At 46.0% G+C, this 20,560-nt stretch overlaps 1 protein-coding gene and 1 pseudogene across 3 annotated transcripts in view; one reads left to right on the forward strand and one right to left on the reverse strand.

Annotated features, from left to right (window-relative positions):
• Positions 1 to 20,560, reverse strand: part of Thsd4 (thrombospondin type 1 domain containing 4) — a 517,345-nt gene that overhangs the window by 56,653 nt on the left and 440,132 nt on the right. For all 3 annotated transcript variants that reach the window (XM_055621782.1, XM_055621780.1, XM_055621781.1), the window contains one exon: positions 16,872 to 17,076. In XM_055621782.1, the coding sequence (XP_055477757.1) occupies positions 16,872 to 17,076 (205 nt within the window). The remainder of the gene's footprint in view (positions 1 to 16,871; positions 17,077 to 20,560) is intronic.
• On the forward strand, positions 1,518 to 2,148 carry LOC129687426 (ER membrane protein complex subunit 8-like; annotated as a pseudogene).

Genomic DNA, 20,560 nt, shown 5'->3' on the forward strand with positions numbered 1-20,560 from the left:
ACTTGGTCATAGTAGAGGATATCTTAGATGTGTTCTTGGATTCGATTTTCCAGTATTTTATTGACTATTTTTGCATCAATGTTCATAAGAGAGATTGGCCTGAAATTCTCTTTCTTTGTTGGGTATTTTTGATGTTTAGGTATCTAGGTAACTGTGGCTTCATAGAATGAGTTTGGTAATGTTCCTTGTGTTTCTATTTTGTGGAATAGTTTGAAGAGTATTGGTGTTAGCTCTTCTTTGAAAGTCTGGTAGAATTTTGTGCTGAAACCATCTGGCCCTGGGTTTTCTTTTTTTTGATGGGAGACAGCCTCTATTTCCTTAGAGGATATAGGACTATTTAATTGTTTACCTGTTCTTGATTCAGCTTTGGAAAGTGGAATCGATCCAGAAAATTGTGCATTTAATTTAGATTTTCAATTTTGAAGTAAGACCTAATGATTGTTTGGATATCCTCAGTGTCTGTAGTTATGTCCCACTTTTCATTTCTGATTTTGCTGATTTGGATAGTTTCTCTCTGCCTTTTAGTTAGCTTAACTAAGGGTTTGTCTATCTTGTTGACTTTCTCAAAGAACCAGCTCTTGGTTTCACTGATTCTCTAAATTGTTTTATTTGTTTCTAATTTATTAATTTCAGCCCTGAGTTTGATTATTTCCAGCCATCTACTCCTCTTGGGTGTGTCTGCCTCTTTTTTTTTCCCCTAAGGATTTCACGTGAGCCTTTAAGTTGCTTTTATGAGATGTTTCAAAATTCTTCTTTAAAGCACTAAGTGCTATGAATTTTTCTCTTAGCACTGATTTGGGTATGTTGTGCCTTAATTTTCATTAAATTCTAAGAAGTCTTTGATTTCTTCCTTTATTTCTCCCCTACCCAGCTGTCACTGAGTAGCAAGTTGTTCAGTTTCCATGTATGTGTAGGCTTTTTGTTATTTCTGTTGTTGTGGAGGTCCATCTTTAGTCCATGATAGTCAGACAGGATACAAGGGATTATTTCAATCTTCTGGTATCTGTTGAGGCTTGCTTTTTGACCAACTATATGGTCTATTTTGGAGGTGCTTCCATGAGGTGCTAAGAAGAAGGTAAATTCTTTTGTATTTGGGTGAAAGATGCTATAGATGTCTGTTAGGTCAATTTGATTCATGACCTCTGGCAGAGTCATTGTTTCTTTGTTTAATTTCCTTTTTGTTGACCTGTCCTTTGTTGAAAGTAGGGTTGTTGAAGACTCCCACTATTAATGTCTGGGGATCTATGTGTGGTTTCAGTTTTATTAATGTTTCTTTTACAAATGTGGGTGCCCTTGTATTTGGGGCATAGATGTTCAGGATTGTGATGTCTTCTTGGTGGAGTTTTCCTTTGATGAGTATAAAATGAATTTCCCCATCTCTATTGATTAATTTTGGTTGAAAATCTACTTTACGGCTTTCTGGTGGGCAGGCCGAGGTGGGCTCGCACCTCAGAGAGCTTCGGGATTGTGTTTTGTGTGGTGGGGCGTCCGTCGCGACGCGGCCAGCTAGGCTCAGCATGCCGGGTGTGAAGCTGACCACCCAGGCCTACTGTAAGATGGTGCTGCACGGCGCCAAGTACCCACACTGCGCTGTCAATGGGCTTCTGGTGGCCGAGAGGCAGAGGCCGCGCAAGGAGCATCCGCAGGGCGCAGGCAGCCACACTCTTCCTGGACTGCATTCCTCTCTTCCAGGGCACGCTGGTCCTTGCACCCATGCTGGAGGGGGCACTCACCCTGAGTGACTCATGGTGCAAAGAGAACAGCTGTGTGATTGCCGGCTATTGTCAAGCTAATGAGCGTGTGAAGGATGCAAGCCCAAACCAGGTGGCAGAGAAGGTGGCCTCCTGGAGCGCTGAGGGCCTCATCACGGTGGGCAACACCAAGTTCGCGATGGACTGCGCAGCCCCTACAATCCACGTGTATGAGCACCATGAGAACAGGTGGCCAGAGGCCCAGAGGATCCCGGCTTCACTCCTGGACAGCAGCTCCTATGAAACACCCGTGGATTTTGATAATCACCTGGATGACATTCGGAATGACTGGACAAACCCTGAGATCCACAAAGCAGTTCTGCACCTGTGCTAGACGTGGGCCACCATGACTGGAGACTCCAGTACAGAGAGGAGGAAAACCTATACGTTTAGAGGAATAGTGGCTTAGCTAATGGGGGCTGCAAATCTGTGGTGTGCCGTGGAAAGGGGTCAGGGCTGGGCTGTGGAGAGGTGTGGGTGCCTAGACTCTGGGTTCTTAGTCCTGGGCTGCCTAATCCTGCCCATCAAAGCTCTTTCTGCTTGTCCCAGGTTATTCCATTAAACAGCTCTAGCCTTTTATAGTCTGGAAAAAAAAAAGAAAATCTATTTTTTGAGATATTAGAATGGCTACTCGTGCTTGTTCTTGGTTCCATTTGCTGGGAAAACCATCTTCTAGCCCTTTAGTGTCAGGTAATGTCTATCTGTGACTTAGGTGTGTTTCTTGTATGCAACAAATTGTTGGGTCTTGTTTACGCATCCATTCTATTAGTCTGTGTCTTTTTATTGGAGAGTTGAGACTGTTGATGTTGAGGAAGAGTAATGACCAATGGCTGTTAGGTGCTTTGATTTTGCTGTTGGTTGTGGTAATGTGTTTGTGTGCTTGGCTATTTTTAGTTTTGCTGTGGTAAGGTTATTTGTTTTCTGTTTTCCTGAATGTAGTTAGTTTTCCTGGGTTGTCATTTTCTTTCTAGTGTCTTCTGTAATGCTGGATTTGTGTGTAGGTATTGTTTAACCTTGTTTTTGTCATTGAATATATTGCTTTCTCTGTCTATGATGACTGAGAGTTTTGCTGGATATAGCAACCTGGGTTGACATCTGTGTTCTCTTAGTAACGCATGATATCCGTTCAGGCCCTTCTGGCTTTCATAGTCTCTGTTGAGAAGTCAGGTGTGATTCTGATGGGTTTGCCATTATATGTTACATGGCCTTTTTCCCTTGCAGCTTTTAGTATTTTTTCTTTGTTCTGTATACTTACGGTTTTGATTATTATGTGGTGGTGGGGATTTTCTTTTCTGGTCTAATTATTATGTGGTGGGGGGATTTTCTTTTCTGGTCTAATTTATTAGGTGTTCTGTAGGCTTCTTGTATGCTTATAGGCCTCTTCTTTAAGTTGGGGACATTTTCTTCTATGATTTTGTTGAATATATATTTTCTGGGCCTTGAAGACGGGAATCTTCTTTTTCCTCTATTCCTATTATTCTTAGGTTTTGTCTTTTGATATTGTCTTGGATTTCGTGGACGGTCTGTGTCAGGAATTTTTTGGATTTAACATTTTTTTTGATGATACATTGATTTTTTCCATTATATCTTCCATACCTGATATTCTTCCATCTCTTGTAGTCTATTGGTTTTTGCTTACCTCTGTAGTTCCTGTTTTCTTCCCAAAATTCTTCCTCTCCATGATTTTCTCTTCTTGTGTTTTCTTTAATTTTTCCAATTCTATCTTCAGATCTTGAGCCGTTTTGTTGATTTCCTTTACCTGTATGACTGTATTTTTCTGTTTTTCCTTCAATTCTGTCAGCTGTTTGTTTGAATATTCCTCTGTTTCTCTTATTTATTTCAATGATTTAACTATTTCCTCTTTAAAGGCCACAAACTGTTTAGCTGCATCTTCCTGTATTTCTTTGCAGATGGCCATAATCTGTTTGTCTTTATCTTCCTATATTTCTTTACAGATGGCCATAATCTGTAATTTGTCTTTATCTACCTCCATTTCTTTATGGATGGCCATAATCTGACTTTATCTTCCTCTAATTCTTTACACATTTTATTTGTTTCCTCTATTATCCTCTTCATAAGCATAGCTGTAAGGTCATCTTCTTGAATTTCAGTTATGCTGGAGTATCCTGGGCTGCTCGCCCCTGGATGGCTGGGTTCTGGAGATGCCATATTGATCTGCTTTTTGTTGGTTGAGCTTTTACGCTGGCCTCTACCCATTGGGTTATTTTTGGTGTTGGCTGTTAGTTTCTGGTGCTTCCTGAAATCCTGGGGTGGGGAGAATCCCTTTGGCAGAAAGATGATTTTTCCTGAAGGAGGCCTCCTCTGCTTTTTGGTTATGGTCACTGTATGGCTAGTGTTTCTCAGGAATTGCCACAGCTCACCTCAGGCATATAGACCTGAGTGGTAACTGTGGTCTTTGTTAGTCAGGGGGGCTCTCCTCTCACCTGTAGAAGTCCTGGAGACAGCTGCCCTGCTGCTGGGTTTCTTGCTCTGAATTTAGTGAGCTGCTGCTGCTGTTACACTGTTTTCCAGGAACAGCCCTCTTGAAGAACCTGGGAGCCCTGTGGTTTGGTAGTTTAGTTAGGGATAACTGGTTTTCCCTTGGAGCAGTATCTGGGGGCTGATCTCAAAGATCCCAGGCTTCTGTAGATCTGAGGTTGGAGCTCTGTGCCCCAGTACCCAAGCGGTAATGGGTGGCAGGTGAGCACAGCTCTCATGCGTGCAGCAGGAGGCTAGAGCCTGCAGCCTGTGGACACCCAGAGACTTTTCCGGAGTTGGGTGTCCTGAGGTTGAGCCAGATGTTTACCCCCCAGCACCACGGGGGTTCCTCCCAACAGGGAGACCCAGTCTGTGGTGTTTGGGGTCCACAGGTCTCTCTGCGATAGAGCGGAGAGCACACAGATGAGTGGTGGCTCCAAGCTGACAACTGAGTGCCTGCAGGAACTGGGAACTTTTCCCAAGACCTTTTCCGTGTGTGTGTGTGGGGGGTGGGGGGGAATCGGCTGGAAGCTCTAGGCTCAGACCTGCCTAGATGTGGGGTTTTCTCCCTACATGGGAACTTGGTCTCTGGTGCCCTGGGGCCCACAGTGCTCTCTGGGACAGTGAGTCGGGCACGCAGCAGGTCTCTGGGCTGGCAGCTGTGCACCCAGCTCTGGGCTGGTGGCTGAGGGCTCCACGCTGGGTTGGAGGCTAAGGGTTCCGCTCTGGGATGGCAGCTGAGAGGCCCCACTCTGGGCTGGCAGCTGTGCGCCCACTGGTCCCAGGGACCATTTCCAGGGACTGACTGGGTGACCTGAGGTCAGTCCCAATTGATTTGCACACCATGGGATTCCCTGGAATCACAGTGCTTTAGGGCCCAGAGTTCAGTCTTCTGGTCACTGTGCCGACACTGCTGTCCTGCTCCTCAGACACAGTGTCCTTAAGTAATTTCTTAACAAAATGTTCTAGAAGAGCTGAAGAGACAGCCCAGTCAGTCACGTGCTTGCTGTGTAAACTTGAGGGCCTGGTTCAGTCCTGAACACCCACAAGACAACGCGGCACAGCCGCGAGTGCCTGTAATGGTGACCTGATGGCCAGTTAGTGTAGATGACCAAATCGCTTCAGGTTCCATGAGAGATGCTGTGTCAGAGCTGACCAAGTATCGGGAGCAGAAAGAAAACACCTACTATAGACCTCTGGGCCCCTGCACACACGCAAACATGACTGACATGACACCCACAGACACCCACCATCACTGGCTGAGAAGGTGGATTGATGGTTAGAGTGCTTGCTGGCAAACATGAGGGCTGGGGTTCTGATCCCTAGAACCTATGTAAGCCAATTGATTAGATCAGCTTCCTTTTTTTTTTTTTTTTGACCAAATTTCCATCCTGCTAATAGAAAGGTACCCTCACAGTTAACATTGCTCTGGAATTCTTGGAGCAGTTCTAGAAACAGCCAACATATGATTCATTTCAGGCTTGTTAAACAGAGAAATTCAACCTAAAGCACGGATACAGGATGGGGCGGGGCCGTGCTGCCTGCTGCTAGGATCCCGCCGTTCCCCGGGTGAAGGTCTCAGTGCCCATCAACTTTGGCAGCCCAGAGCATACCACCGAGTAAAGAGCACTGGGGCGAGGCTCTACTGTGCTGCCTCAGAGACGAGGAAAGGCTCCAGCCTTTCCAACATATAAATCAGACCTCTCCTAGTGCAGCATCTACCCCTGAAATGCCCCAGCTCCTTCTGCCCCTTCTCAAGATGACAAGTGCCGCTCAGCCTGCCGCTACCCCCCAGAAGTTACTTGGTGTGAGGCTGTGCTACTTTCTTTAGTAAGATATCTAACCTACATTCACTCAATGATGTTTTAAGCTCAAAAACTGCTTATTGAAAGGAAAATGTATTACTTGGACTCACTGAGCCCATGCATACATCTGTATCTCTGCTTGCCAGTCATGTCTCCTTCCTCAGACTCTTGCTAGACCTGGTTTTTCTGCAGTAGTCACTGTCGCTTGTCCTTCTCTTCAGTCATGGAAACATTAGCTTCAGAGGTTGGGCATGACCCTGACCCTGTCATATCCAGCTGCGGTGACCATCTTCGGTGGCTTGACACTGAGCAAAGATTTGACCCGCAGGATGTAATTCGGGAAGAAGGTCTGCTGGAGGGAGCCTGGAGCCTGGGTGTTTCCTACACTTGTATTCTCACAGGTTGTTGTTAGGCCCGTTTGGCAAGAACCATGCCTACAGCACGCTCATTCATATGCCTCTTCTGTACTGCAGACCACGCTAATGCTTCACGCAGAAATGCTATTTCCCCTACTTCCAGAAAAGCCTAATCCTAAGAACCAGAAAGCCACAGCATGGAGACAAAGTATAGCAATCTTGTTTTTCCAGGGCACAGCAATGTCTGTCCGTTCTTATCTCCTATCCAAGCACTAACCAGGTTCAGTGCTGCTCAACTTCCAAATTCAGAGAAGTTAGGGCAGTATGGCTGCTTTCTATGCAGGAGAGTAGCTAGAGCAGACTCACTGGCTTGAAAATATTCAGATATCCACTCTATGGCATTCCAAAACAAGACCAGACCAAACCAAACCAAGCGAAGCCAAGCGGAGCCAAGCCAAACCAAACCAATCCAAACCAAACCAAAAGGATGCCAGTTCTTTCTAAAAGCCTAGTTCAAACACTTATGGTGCCACTCAGATGGCCTTGTTGACTACAAAGGATGGAGAAACTACTTTGAACTCATTAAAGCCATCCCACGCAGACTGTAAGCAAGGCAGGGACCTAGTATTTCCTTACTCTCTGTGCTGTATTTGGCAAGTGCTCATATCTAACCATTGGGAATGTTTTTAGATTAATGTTTGTTTTGCTCAGGTATCAAATCAGATAAACAGCAGTGTTTTCCTTCAAGGAAAGCAGTTTCTCAATCAGATGACCTGAATACTGGATAATAAGGGAGACACAGTCTGGACAAGGAGGCCCGTTTTGTTCCCCAAGCCTACCAAACACAGAAGTGCCTCAGGTCGTAAGGTAAGCTGATGGATTGGGCTATGTGATGGTATTAAAAGAGGTGCTGATGCTAAGAAAATGGGGGGGGGGCTAATACAGGCAGACTACAGTTAGAAAGAAAATTGTTGAGGCAGGAAGGGTGCTCAGGAGTTAAGAATGCATACTGTCCTAGCAGGGGACCTGGGTTTATTCTCAGCACCCATGTTGTGGGGTTGACAACCACCTCTAATATAGCTCTAGGGGATCTTCTGCCCTCTTCTGGCCTCCTCAGGCACTGCACTGGATACAAGGTTTCTCTGTGTAGCCTTGGCTATCCTGGACTCACTTTGTAGACCAGGCTGGCCTTGGACTTGAAGAGATCCACCTGCCTCTGCCTCCCTGAGTTTTGGGATTACAGAGGTGCACCACCACACCCGTCTAGAATAAAATCTTTTTAAAAAGAAAGAAAATAATCATCTTAGCCCACTTCAGAGATCTAAAGATCTAAGAGAGCAGAATCCACAAGTGTTCTGTTTAAGGAGGAAGGGTGAAATATCCTGACCTCTGGGAGAAAGGTAAGTGCTGAGAAAAGAGTGGTGAAATCTAAGGGCAGAGTTCCTGTTTTTGAAGCTCTGACATTCAAAGAAGGCAAGGGAGGGCCAAGTGAGAGCAGAGATGTTGGACAGGAAGCAGCTGGAGGTCAGACAACTGCAGAGCTGCTGTTCTTGGGTGTCACTTCTCTTCATGAGGTCAGCCGTGTGCAGTGCATGCTGCTTACATCTCTGCTGCCTCAGTGATCTAACACGGAAAGGCGGAGTGTGATTCAAAGAGGGAAGGCTAAGGCATGCTAGCAAGCCAGTCATGGATGGACTTTAGACTTAATGTTATCTAGCCTGTACTTTTTCAGAGATAGCGATCCCGGTCTGCCCTCCTATATCCAGGTAGGAGGGTCCTAGAGTATGACTGGCAGTCCTGAAAGGAGCTGCCTAGGGGAATGGGGATTGGGGGCAGGAGGTGCGAGTGGGGAGGAATAATGTTCTTCTTACAAGGAAGAAGATGTCAAATTCCTTCTATAAGAAACCCAAGAATGGGCTGGCTGTAGTGGTGCATGTCTTTACTCCCAGCATTTAGGAGGCAGAGGCAGGTGGATCTCTGTGAATTCCAAACCAGCCTTGTCTGAATCCCAGGCAAGCAAGAGCTGAAGAAAGAGACCCTGTCTCAAAAATCAAAACCAAAACCAATCAACCAAACAGAAAACCCAAGTTCAGGTGGGCTCAGGGGCTGTTTTCTTAATTCAAGGAAAACATCCCCAGTAGGTATTGAAAAGTAGAAATTGACATTTTGCATATTTCCTGAGGCAAAAAATATAATTAAAAGTAAAAGCAAGCCACAGTTTAACTCTTCCCCATAAGACAAATACATAACAAATAAGCTGTTTCAAGTGTAGAGGTGTTAATTCTACAGCAGAAAATGTGAAAGGATGAGCCTGAGGATAGGGGCAGAGCATGTCTGAAAGCTTGTCAAGGCAGAGGGACTGTGAAAGAAAAAAAGCTGCGCTGCAAACAGATGCAAGGACCCTGGGTCACTCCCAAATCAAAGGGAAGAGCACTGGCAGCCTCCAGGTGGAAGTATGCAATGCAAAATTAGGTCCAGGAGCACTAAAACAAAAGACATAGCAGATGGTCATGGTCTCTTTGCCATGGGGAATTTGTTTTGCAAAGATTGGGTTTGTACAGCTCTCATCCAATCTTGTGCCGAGGAGGAGAGAACTGAGTCCATATTAAGAAAAGCAAAACCAAAATCCTCATCATCACTTTGCCTGTCTGCCAGATGGACAAGAAACATCCAGCCAAGAGTCAGGGCAGCACCAGGAGGCGCTTGTGGTTTGACCATCTCCTGGGACTGTCATAAATGGTCTCAGGTAGCTAGGAGGGCCACCAAGTCCATCTCAGCATCTGGCTCTGATGCCCGAGAGTGTTGGTGGTTGTCATAGGGCAGTTTCTGGGGCTGGGGCGGAAAGCAGGCAACACACTGGCTCCTGTGTAAGTATGAGGATTGAAGTTTGGTCCCCAGCAGTCATGTAAAAACTGAAGCTTTGTGGCCTGTGTTTGTAATCCACAGCACTGGGGATGAGGAGACCAGAGGCCCCCCTAGGGCATCCTGGCCAATCTGCCTACAGCAATGGGCCAGCCTAAGGCTCCAGAAAGAGGAATGTCCAGATGAGATGAGCCCGTGTGCGTGTGTGTGGAGGAGTGTCTTAACTGTAATTGATATGGGACAGCAGCCCACTGTGGGCGGCACCACCCCCTGGGCAGGTGGTCCTGGTCTGTATAAGAAAGCTAGCCAAGCAAGGGCCTGTGGCTGGCCTGTCACCAAGGCCACAAGCAGTGCTCTTTCATGGCTCCTTCAAGTTCTTACTCAAGTTCATACCTGACTTCACTCAATATAAACTGTAATCTGTAAACTAAAATAATCCCTTCCTCCCCATAAGCCTTGGTCAGAGCGTTTTGTGGCAGCAACAGAGAGGAAACAGAATACCAGCTGACATGAGTACTGCGAGGATTAAATGAAGCTGGTGGAGGTAGGACTCCAAGAGTCCAGCGAGTAATAGGACCTCCGTATCACAAATGAGGGCCAAGATGGTGGACTAGGGTAGTCTGGACAGAGACCCTCAAAGGTCCGGCATGCCCTTCCCCCAGCCCTGGGGAGCCAGCACCACCTCTGTTTCTGAAGATCCACTTTCCAGCACTGCTCCCCAGGCTAGGGTGTGGACTTGAGAGAAGGAATGTCTAAGGCTGGCTGTTTGTCATCAGGAGAAACAGCCATAGAACACTGCAAGTGCCGGGGTGGGGGAGAAGATCAAAGTCCTCTGAAAATTTAAAGAAAAATCTTTCTTTGTCTTGCCTTTTCTTCTTTTCTCCTTCTGCCATGTAAGAAGACAGGAAGTAAGATAGAAAGGACTCCAAGCACCAGGAGGGCAGGCTCTGAAGAGAGTTTTAAGTTGCGAGTTCTGTGGCTGGGCTTTTCAGTGGCTGAGAGATAGCAGCAGGGACCCTGCCAAGCAGCTCAGTGAAACTCTGAGGTAACCTAAGAGAGGGGGCTTGGGCTGGCTGTGAATTACTGTGAGCCACTGCAAAGTCGTCATTAAAGATAAATTTTATGTGTGGGTACTTTTCCTGCACACACGTTTGTCCTCTGTGCACTGTGTGTTTGCAGGCCATGGAGGCCAGAAGGAGGGGCTGGATTCCTGAACTGCAGCTACAGGGGGTTGGGAGCCACCAGGCAGGTGCTGGGAACAGAGCTCGGTTCCTCTGGGGGAGCAGCAAGGCTCTTAACCACGGAGCCATTTCTCTGGCTCCTTACTATCTTTTTTTTTTTTTTGAATTCCCAGAACCCACATGGTATGTATACATGCATACATACACACACACACACACACACACACACACACACACACACACACATCAGGGAAAATACCCATACACATAAAATGTACAGCTAAAAGCGATGTAAGAGACGAACAGATGTCACACACACTGTCAGCGACGGGGGAAGAAAGTGTCACACACTGAATCAACAAAAGCTATAAGACTCTTACAGGTATACCCAACAGAGCTGACAGGGCTAACACGAAGAAACTTAGTGAAGCTCAAAACCCAGGATACACTGTGATGCTCCTGATTCAACAAACTCAGCATCCTGTAAATACCCTCTTTCAACCTCAAATTAATTACTACACATTTACTGCAATCCCAGTTAAGATCCCAGTGGATTTTACGGATTTTGAAAAGCTGACTTTAAAGTACATTTAGAAAAACAAGTAAATAAAAAATACACAATAATATTTAAGGCAAGAACAACTGACCCAGTGAAGAATCAGGAAGGGGAAGAAAGGTGACCTACAAGAATAAAACTCATTACACAATGACAGTAATCAACCAAAGGAGAGAGAAAGAAAGATACTGGAGAGAGAGTAAAAGTTTAAGAAAGGATAACGGGATTGGGAAGAGGAGGGGGCAGGGGCTGGGCTAGTGAAAATTAAGGCTTCAGGAAAAAGCCTTATGTGGAAATTGCCTAAAATTAACTAAGTAATTCATTTGACAGTTTGAAGTGAAGTGCCCTGCCTGGTAAATGATGCTGCTTTAAGATGCAGGCCACCAGCAAACCCCACGGCCAGACACGGGCCACCTCCCCCCACTTACCGTTAGGCAGGCCCCAGGAGCACCCAAAGCAAAGGACAGCGCCGTTGCCCTTGGTGACCCGCCACACCTACATATTAAGACCCTATCACTGAAGACATCAGCGACTTCAGACACAGGACGCAGAGAAATCAACCCGGAACTGACCAGGAAATTTATTCTATGAAAGAAAATTTGTATATTACTGTTAACCATGAAAAAACAGCAAGAGAATCTCAATTTTAAAACTAGCAAAATTAAAACTCAATAATTTTTAAATTGGCAAACTCATAAGAATATGAAAAATAATTTAAAAAGTCTAGTGGTTGGAAAAATGCAAATGAAAGTATACAGTATTGGCACTGAGGCTATGCCCGTGCATGAAGTCTGCTTAAAGGCAATGGATCGATGTCAGACTGGCACGAGGGAATCTCATCTTTATTGTTTTCCATTGCCTGTATGGCTCAACGTTTTTCTAATGTCAACTAAAAACATCTTCTGGATTAACTGTCATTTAAGCATAAGACATCACATGCCTTTTAAAAAATAGATTGAGTTTTAAACTACTTTAAATTATGTATATGCACGAGGGCATACACGGGAGTGCAGGGACAGGTCCCAGGGAGCTGGAGGCAGGGCTAGCCGTGAGGTGGGCATAGAACTCCAGTTCTCTACAGGAGCAGAAAGTGCTCTTAGCTGCTGAGCCATCTCTCCAGTCCAAGATGTCACATTCTCTTCGACATTCTAGGCCTTCCCGTAAAAAGTTGTGCGGCTAATGAGCTCTGCAAATTACAGATTCTCCACGATGGTTCCTGAGAGTGAGGTGTTGACCATTATTTAAACATTTTATTCATTTTTATTTTATATGTATGAGTGTTTGCCTACATTTATAAAAGTGTACTGAGCACACAGCTAGGCCCACAGCGGCCAGCAGAGGGCGATGCATCTCCTGCTATTCCCACGTGGGCACTGGGAACCTCTGCAAGAGCAGCCAGTGCTTTTGACTGCTGAGATGACTCTCCAGGGCCAGTTATTATGATTTTAAACTTTCCTGAGAGCATGTTTCAAGGGAACTGTATTGCCAGTTCGTGTTTTGAAATCTGACAGATCTTCAAGAACGCCTTCCAAGTCTGCAGCCATCGATGGTGTCCTGTTGGCAGGTCAGACACGTCCGGAACGATTGGTTTTTGCCTGTGTGCCTTTATGTCTGCTATCGGAACTGTTGCATAACGGCATTATTAAACAGAGTTGATTCAACTGGGCCAAACTTTGATATTTCAGCTAAAATGATTTTACAACATCTAATTAAGGGAGAAGTAAGTAATACAAACTGCCAGTCATTTTAATAACATTGGATCCAATGATTTTTCTTCAAAAAGCAAGTCTGAGGATAAGTCACACCCGAAAGGAGACTTCATAGCTTAACAACAGACGGCAGTTCTAACATCTTCCCAATTAGGTCTTTCCAATTAGACCCGAGAGCTGACTAATAGGCTAAGCTTTGAAGGACATAAGCAATTGCTACTGTACAACTTTTAAAACATTGAAGCCCACTCTTGGAGTGTCCTCGGTTTTACGACTTGAAATGAGAAGAGCTGTGTCCTTTCTCATGGTGTGTGTGCATTGTTGATCGTCCCAGTTTTGTCATTGTCGCTCACTGGAGGCGGCCCGCACCCCAGCTCCATGGAGCCAGCGCTCCCATGAGCTACGGAAAGGCAGGGGCCAGCAGGCTGGTCTTGCTGGAAAAGCCCAGGTTCAGCTGAATGCACTATGGCTAATGTGTCAGCTAAGGCCTGTTGGCACACATGGCCCCCCTTCTATTTAGCTTTTGTTTTACAATTTTAATTTTCAGAGTTGGAAATGATGTTACAGGCTTTTAAACCCAGCACCTGTTGCCTGAAGCGGAAGGATTTCAAGTCTGAGATCAATCTGCGTGCTATGATGAAATGTCTCAAAAAATTTTGTTCAATTTTCAAACTCTAATTTTAAAATTGTACTGTTAGTGAGTACCTCTAAAATCCTTTCTGAAAAAAAATAAAATTAGTAAACGATTATGGGCTGGAAAGATGACTCAGGGTGAAGAGCACTGGCTGCTTTCCCAGAGGACCTGGGTTGGATTCACAGAATCCACATTCACAACTGTTGAGGAGATTCAGTGCCCTCTTCTGGCCTCCTGGGTCACCAGACATCACCAGGCATGTAAGTCATGACAGATATACACACAGGCAAAACATGTGCCACAGTGCATGTGTGGAGGTCGGAGGACAACTTGAGAGAGTTGATTCTCTTTCCACCCTGTGGGTCTTGGGGGTCCAACTCAGGTCATCAGGCAAGAACTTTTATCTCGTGAGCTCTCTCACTGGCCCACCAAATCTTGAGGCAAGTGCAGCAGGTGACTCTTTGGAAGGTGTTTCACTGTCTGACAATGGTTAATGAAAACATGGCCTTGCAGTTTAGAAACCATAGCTGTGTCTACGTGCTGAGGTTGTGTGTGAACCTCAGGCAACCTCATGCAAACTCTCATGGTCTCCATGGAGCAGGAGCTGAACAGCTGAGGTTAGATAAAGGCCTGGGATTAAAAAAACATAAAAGACCACTCCACTCACTGTACTGTTAAGGGTGAGGCTTATGGTATGTGAATTGTATCCTGATTTTTAAAAAGAGAAAGAAAATCTAGACTGTTCCAGGTGACTTAAGCGCTATGGTTGGAAGCTTGTGTTCCTCATTCCTGGAGACGCCTTCCTCGAAGCTTGCCTCTGCTGCCCTCTCCTTGCTGACACACATCATGTGACCTGTCGTGAATGCTGCCTTTCTCATGGACCAGCTGGATTCTGGGCATAGGGAGTCAAACGACTTCCTGAGTCCTCTCCCATTGACTCTTGCTACTTCTCCATCTGCTTTCTCTTCACCTTTCTTATGGGAAGTGGAGGTTTTTATTCCACGTGTGTGTGTCTGTGTGTATATGTACATGTATATGTATATTAGTGTATATATATGTATGTATGTATGCATGTTTACATGCATGGGGCTGTGTGCATATAGACGGCAGAGTCTGACATTGGTCATCTCTTTTATTTACTGAGGCAGGGCCTCTTGTTGAACTTGGAACGTGGAGCGCATTGAGTGACCAGTCTAGTTAGCTTGCCACAGGGCTTGGTCTCTGGACCTGACTGAGTCCTGCGATTCAGGTTGGATTACAGAGCTGGGACAACACGCCTCTTGGCATGGGTTTCAGGGATATGAACTCTAGTCCCCATTCTTGGACACCAAGCATTTTATCCTGAGCCATCTCCCAGCTGTGCTCCATGTTAAGTTTTCTACCTTGACGAACTCTGAGACAAAAGGAAGGGAGGAGGCACCGTGAGCCACCCATAAGTAAGCGCCAGAGGCCTTCCCTGAACTATCTGCTGGGTGTTCTGACAAGATCCCATATTTTAGACGGGAAGAGGCAGGCTCCACACGCTCTGTCCAGACGCCGTGTGCATGCTCACTCACAATACCCACCGTTTGTTGAAGGAGTCTGAAACTGATTACCAAATGGGGCCCCTGAGAGCCAGGGAACGCTTGCTGAAAACAACATAAAGCTAATAAAAACTGGCATTGTTTGCCAGCATGTTTAAATACAATCACGCTTCAAACAACCCCCAAGGAACATTTTCCACTGTAGGCAGCAGGATGTGTGTGGAGATGTGATCTTGTAAAAGCATCAGAAAAAGGCGGAAACACACAGAGATCATTATTCGAGATTTAAAATAACACAAATTGCTCAGAGGGAAACCAGGCTCTCTGCCACTTTGGTGGCTCCTGCATTTACCAGAGAAGATGTAGCCGTTTTCTGCTTTAATTGGGTCTGTCTCAGAGACCCATCTGTCACCCTTTGTCTTCTAGAGATTCAAACCAAGCCAAGTTGATTTGGGCTGCATCAGAGTGGGCAGGGAAGGGACAATTGTGAAGTGATAGCTGGAGAGATGGCTCAGTTGTGACGTGCCTGCTGGGCAAACTATAGGACCCGAGGTTCTTAGAGTGTGCAAAGAAAAGTAGCCGCAGTGCTCTGCTGTAGCCCCCGGGCTAAGGACAGAGAGACAGGCACATCCCCATGGCTTACTGGCCAATTAGTCCAGCTTACTCAAGCTTCAGGCTGAGGAGCTCAGAAGCAAGCAGACTGGCACCTGAGGAATGACACCTGAGGCTGGCCTCTGGCCTTCACAGGTATGTGTAACCATGTACACATATGTACATATACACATATACATATCGCTACAAAATGGATGGTATTTCAAAAACTCTGGTGACACTGCCACATGAGGTACAACAGAGGAAGTTTCTGGGTATTATATCTCGCCAGAATTCCATGCCTAGAGCGACACACCCCAGCTTGCTTCCCAGCTCTGCCTCTTCCTTGCCGTGTGACCTTGGCAACGTCTATAATCTCCATATATCTCTTTTATCTGTAAAACAAACCTGGGAATAGCTTGTAGGCTCTAGGCTATTTACAGCGTTCCAGGACTGTACACAGGAAAAGCCGCAAATATACTGCTTGACACATAATTTGTTCTAGACAAGTTCCTGTTCAATAAGTAATTAAAAACAAAATGTTTATTGCTATCCATTAAATGCCTTGAAGAAATGATGCCCTGGGCCAGGCTTGGTGGTTTACGACTATAATCCCAGCATGTAGAAGGAAGGTCGGTCTGGATTTATATTATGGTTTCCAGGCCAGCTTGGGCTACAGAACATGACCCTGTCTCAAAAAACAAAACAAAACAAAACAAACAAACAAAAAAAACGAAAAAAGATCTCTTATATATCTGCTTAACTGATTTGCACATGCTTATTTGAATTAGAAATTGGTAAGTGCTTGTTTTTGTGACTGCTGCATAATGGAAGGAAAGCAAATAACCCAGATGTCCAGAATAAAGCACCAGCAAGGCTCTCGCCTGCAGGGTCATGGGTTAAATGCAGACAGCACTGGCTGAGACCACTGCCGAGGGCTGGGCAGCACTTCTGAGACAGGCACAGGCCTGCTGCCCCATCTATGAAGCAGGGAGACGGCAAGGGTTGCTTCTGCTTTGGACCTCCGGGGAGTAAAAGTCTGGGAGGAATCATAGCTGCCCATTCCACGCCCCAAGAGAACAAAGCCTAGCAGCCCTCCCTGCTTGACAAAAAGCCCCTCCCAGCTCAGAAGAGTCGGTTGGCCATTTCATGACCACATCTTTCTTGAGAAGAGGAAAGCCTGGTTTAAGTGGATAGACATTAACCATTTAGTTCTTAGAAGAATCCCCCACCCCAACTCCAGCCCAAAGTGCTGGTCAGGAAGACCCCAACGGCATGTTCTGTAATGTCCTTGGACAATTGGCCACCACTGTGTTCACCTCGTTGTCCTGGAAAGAATTCATCAGCTTCAAAGACAGTCTCGTGTGTGTGTGTGTGTGTGTGTGTGTGTGTGTGTGTGTGTGAGAAAAAGATAAATGAACTCACCTAAATAGTTGTTGCTCTTGTGCATCTCTGTGATGTTAATTTTGGTGGCTCCCTGGGGAATCTCTACCACGCGGTGGTAGCCCAGGCTGGTGAAGGCGTGCTTGAACACTCCGGACACCACCTGGCAGCCCGAGTTGTCACCTCCACACACCCCACACTTGTCCACAACTTTGTCGGATCCCAGGAAGTCGTCACAGCCAATGCTCTGCAAAAACACAGAAAAGCTTCTGTAGCACAGGTCAGGACCTCTAGAAGGAAGGAGCTGGAAGGGGCGGCAGCAGGTCTTCGGGGGCGGGGGGGCTCAGCCTGCCCTTCCTGCTGACCTACTCCCGAGGCTCAGGAAATGGCTCCCTGTGCCAAAGCACTTGCTGTACAAACACGGGGTGTTGAGCTTGGAGGCCAGCATCCACGTAAAAGTCCAGGTGTGGTCCTAAGGGCCTACACTCCAACACTGGGAGAGAGAGAATGGCCACTCCTGGGGCTCGTAGTCTAGCCAGCCAGTGAGGAACAGTTTCTGCAAGACACCCCAAAACTAAGATGGAGAGCACTAGAGGAAAAGAGCCTCGGACCTCCACAGGCACACGTAAGTTGTACGCTTACACACCCACATGTGCGTGCACGAGCACACACACACCGTTTTAAAAATTTATTTATTTTTTATTAATTACACTTTGTTCACTCTGTATTCCAGCTGTAGCCTCCTCCCTCATCTCCTCCCAATCCCATCCTCCCTCCCTCCCTCTTCTCCTCCCATTCCCCTCTCCAAGTCCATTGATAGGGGAGGACCCTAGCCTATCAGGTCTCATCAGGACTGGCTTGTCTTCCTCTGTGGTCTGGTAAGGCTGCTATCCCCTCAGGGGGGAGGTGATTAAAGAGCCAGCCACTGAGTTCATGTCAGAGACAGTCCCTGTTCCCCTTACTAGGGAAACCACTTGGACACTGAGATGTCATGGACTACAGCTAAGCAGGGGTTCTAGGTTATCTCCATGCATAGTCCTTGGTTGGAGTATCAGTCTCAGAAAAGACCCCTGTGCTCAGATTTTTTGGTTCTGTTGCTCTCCTTGTGGAGCTCCTGTCCTCTCTGGGTCTTTCTATCTCCCCCTTTTTTCATAAGATTCCCTGCACTCTGCCCAAAGTTTGGCTATGAGTCTCAGCATCTGCTTTGATATCCTGTTGGGTAGAGTCTTTCTACCCGCTGTGGTAGGCTCCTGTCCTGTTCCCTATTTCTCCCTCTTCTAATGTCCATCCCCTTTGCCTTTCTGAGTGAGGATTGAGCATCTTACCCAGGGTCCTCCTTTTTGCCTAGCTTCTTCAGGAGTTCAGATTTTAGTATGTTTATCTTTATTATATGTCTAGTACCCACTTGTAAGTGAGTAGACGCATGCACACAGCACTTCTTCAGTTCCTGCATGCTCTCGTTCAACAGGTCTGTACACCACACCACTCCAGGCCGGGCCTTTCCTTCAGCTACTCATGGACTGTATACTCCAGGGGCTGGGCAGGGCCCACAAAGCAGACAAGACAACTCAATAGTACATTTGGCTGAAGTATTTGATCAGGAGAAAATGAGTAGGAAGGAGGCAGGGCTTGATATTTATATAATTTTGGACAGAGAAGTTTTTTAATGCTCCTCCACCGGGGATTATGGAGGGTCATGGATGTTCCATGCTGGGAGTTTCTTGAATCTCACTAGAACCACAGTAAACACCCATTTAAACCTGAGTCTGTTCCACATGGTAGACCCTACCTCCACAAGACACAGCAACCCCTCCCCCAAAGAACTGTTTTCTTGGCCCAGTCTCGTGGAAAACAAGGGCTTGAGCTCCGGGCCTCCCCTGGTAGCTGTGGTTCTGGAGACCCAAGCACATGTGTGTTTTCTTGTCTCTCTGAGCCACCTCCCGAAGCACAATGCCTACAACATCACCAGACTGCCCAGCAAGCTCCTAAGAACAGACTTCACCAAACAGCCAACCTCATTTGTGGAAACTCCTAGCTAACTTGAATCTCATCCCTCCCAAAATTTCATTACTCGGTTTTTTTCCCCCTGCCTTATTTCTCACCACCCATTCATGTTCCTCTTAGACAATTTTATTTTGCATTAAATATAACACTTTGGAACAAAATGGGATGATCCTGATTGGACTCTTTCTCCCACTGTCCACACTGGCTCCATAGGGCTCATGATCCTATTTCCTGATTTCAAAACCGCAACTCACCATCTGAGCTGAGAATTCTGTCACATTTCAATGGGCTGATGGGAGTGAGCAGAATGTAGTTTGGATGATGAAATATTGGGATTATAGGATTATTCACTGGGTTCTGAGGTTACAGAAGATGGAATCAGAATGGCATTTCAAAACTTGAGACATATGTTCCCTGACTCAGAAGCTTGTTCTGATTCTTTGACTTGAATAGCAAACACGAGACCACATTGCAGGGGCAGAATGCTCAGCAGGCCATTTCAAGGTCACTTTTGATGACCCCAAATAACATAGGTCTACAGGTCAAATTCTGTAGGTAGGGTCAGATCAGAAGGTGTTTAGTTTTGCTCTTTGGCTTTGACTGACATCTTTCTGCAGGCACTGTACTTTGCCTTATCGCTTCCATATTCCTGAGTGCACATTAGTCTGTCAGTAATCATTGGTCTCTCCACAAATAGCTGTTCTGTAAAACATTATTTCTGACAATAACAGGACATCACCTCAATATGTTTGTCCATACTCAATTAGCCTTTCAAAATGTCATGTTTGCTATGTCTTTCTTCCCTTTTAAAAATGTCTTTCCTTCACCCCCTGAGCATTTGATCAGCAGAATCAGGAAAACGATAGCCACACCCTCATTGTCTTGCATTCACCGTTGCTTTGCAACAAGGAAATGCTGCCACCACCAGAGTTCCGTGAGATAGATACCCCCGGACTGATAGATGGCTCACTGCTTAAGAGCACCTGCTGCTCTTGAAGAGGCCCTGTGCTTGGTTCCCGTCACCTGCACAGAGGCTCACAACCATCTTTAACTTCAGCTCCAAGAGATCTGGCCTACATGGACAGAACATGTATGTGGTTTACACATATACACATACGTAAGTGTTTATACACATAAACTAAAAATAAACAAACCTAAAAAAGAAAAGAAAATGGATCCTATTCCACCAAAGTCAAGAGTTTAATTAAGTTGACGATTATGGGCAGGTAAGATGGATGGTCTCAGTGGCGGGTAGTCGGAATGAGGTGTCCCCCGTCAGGCTCAGGCATTTGAAGAGTTGGTCCCTAGCTGCTGGCTGTTTGGGGAGGGTTAGGAGGCATGGCCTTGCTGGAGGAAGTATGTCACTTCAGGTGAGCTTTAGTTGTGCCCTGTGCCATGCTTTTGCTCTGCCATCCTGGGCTCTTATCCCTCCAGAACTGTGAGCACTTAATGCTCTCTGTATAAGTTGTCTTGCTCATGGTATTTTATCATAACTAAGACAGAAAAGTTGATCAGCCCTAGAGATAGCTAATGGTCTTCTTTCGACCCAACACAAACTTTGGTAGATTCTGGCTAATGCTGGACTCATCTTGCGTAGAAGGAACAGTTACACAAAGCACAGAAGACGAAATGAACAAACCATGTGCACAGAGTGCGGAGGCAGATCATCTGGCGGAGACTACGTAAAGGATGAAGGCTCTATTCGGCTCAGTTTGAGAGGAGAGAGT

Source organism: Psammomys obesus, unplaced genomic scaffold (genome assembly GCF_907164565.1).
Source record: "Psammomys obesus unplaced genomic scaffold, mPsaObe1.curated_primary_1811, whole genome shotgun sequence".
Lineage (NCBI taxonomy): Eukaryota > Metazoa > Chordata > Mammalia > Rodentia > Muridae > Psammomys > Psammomys obesus.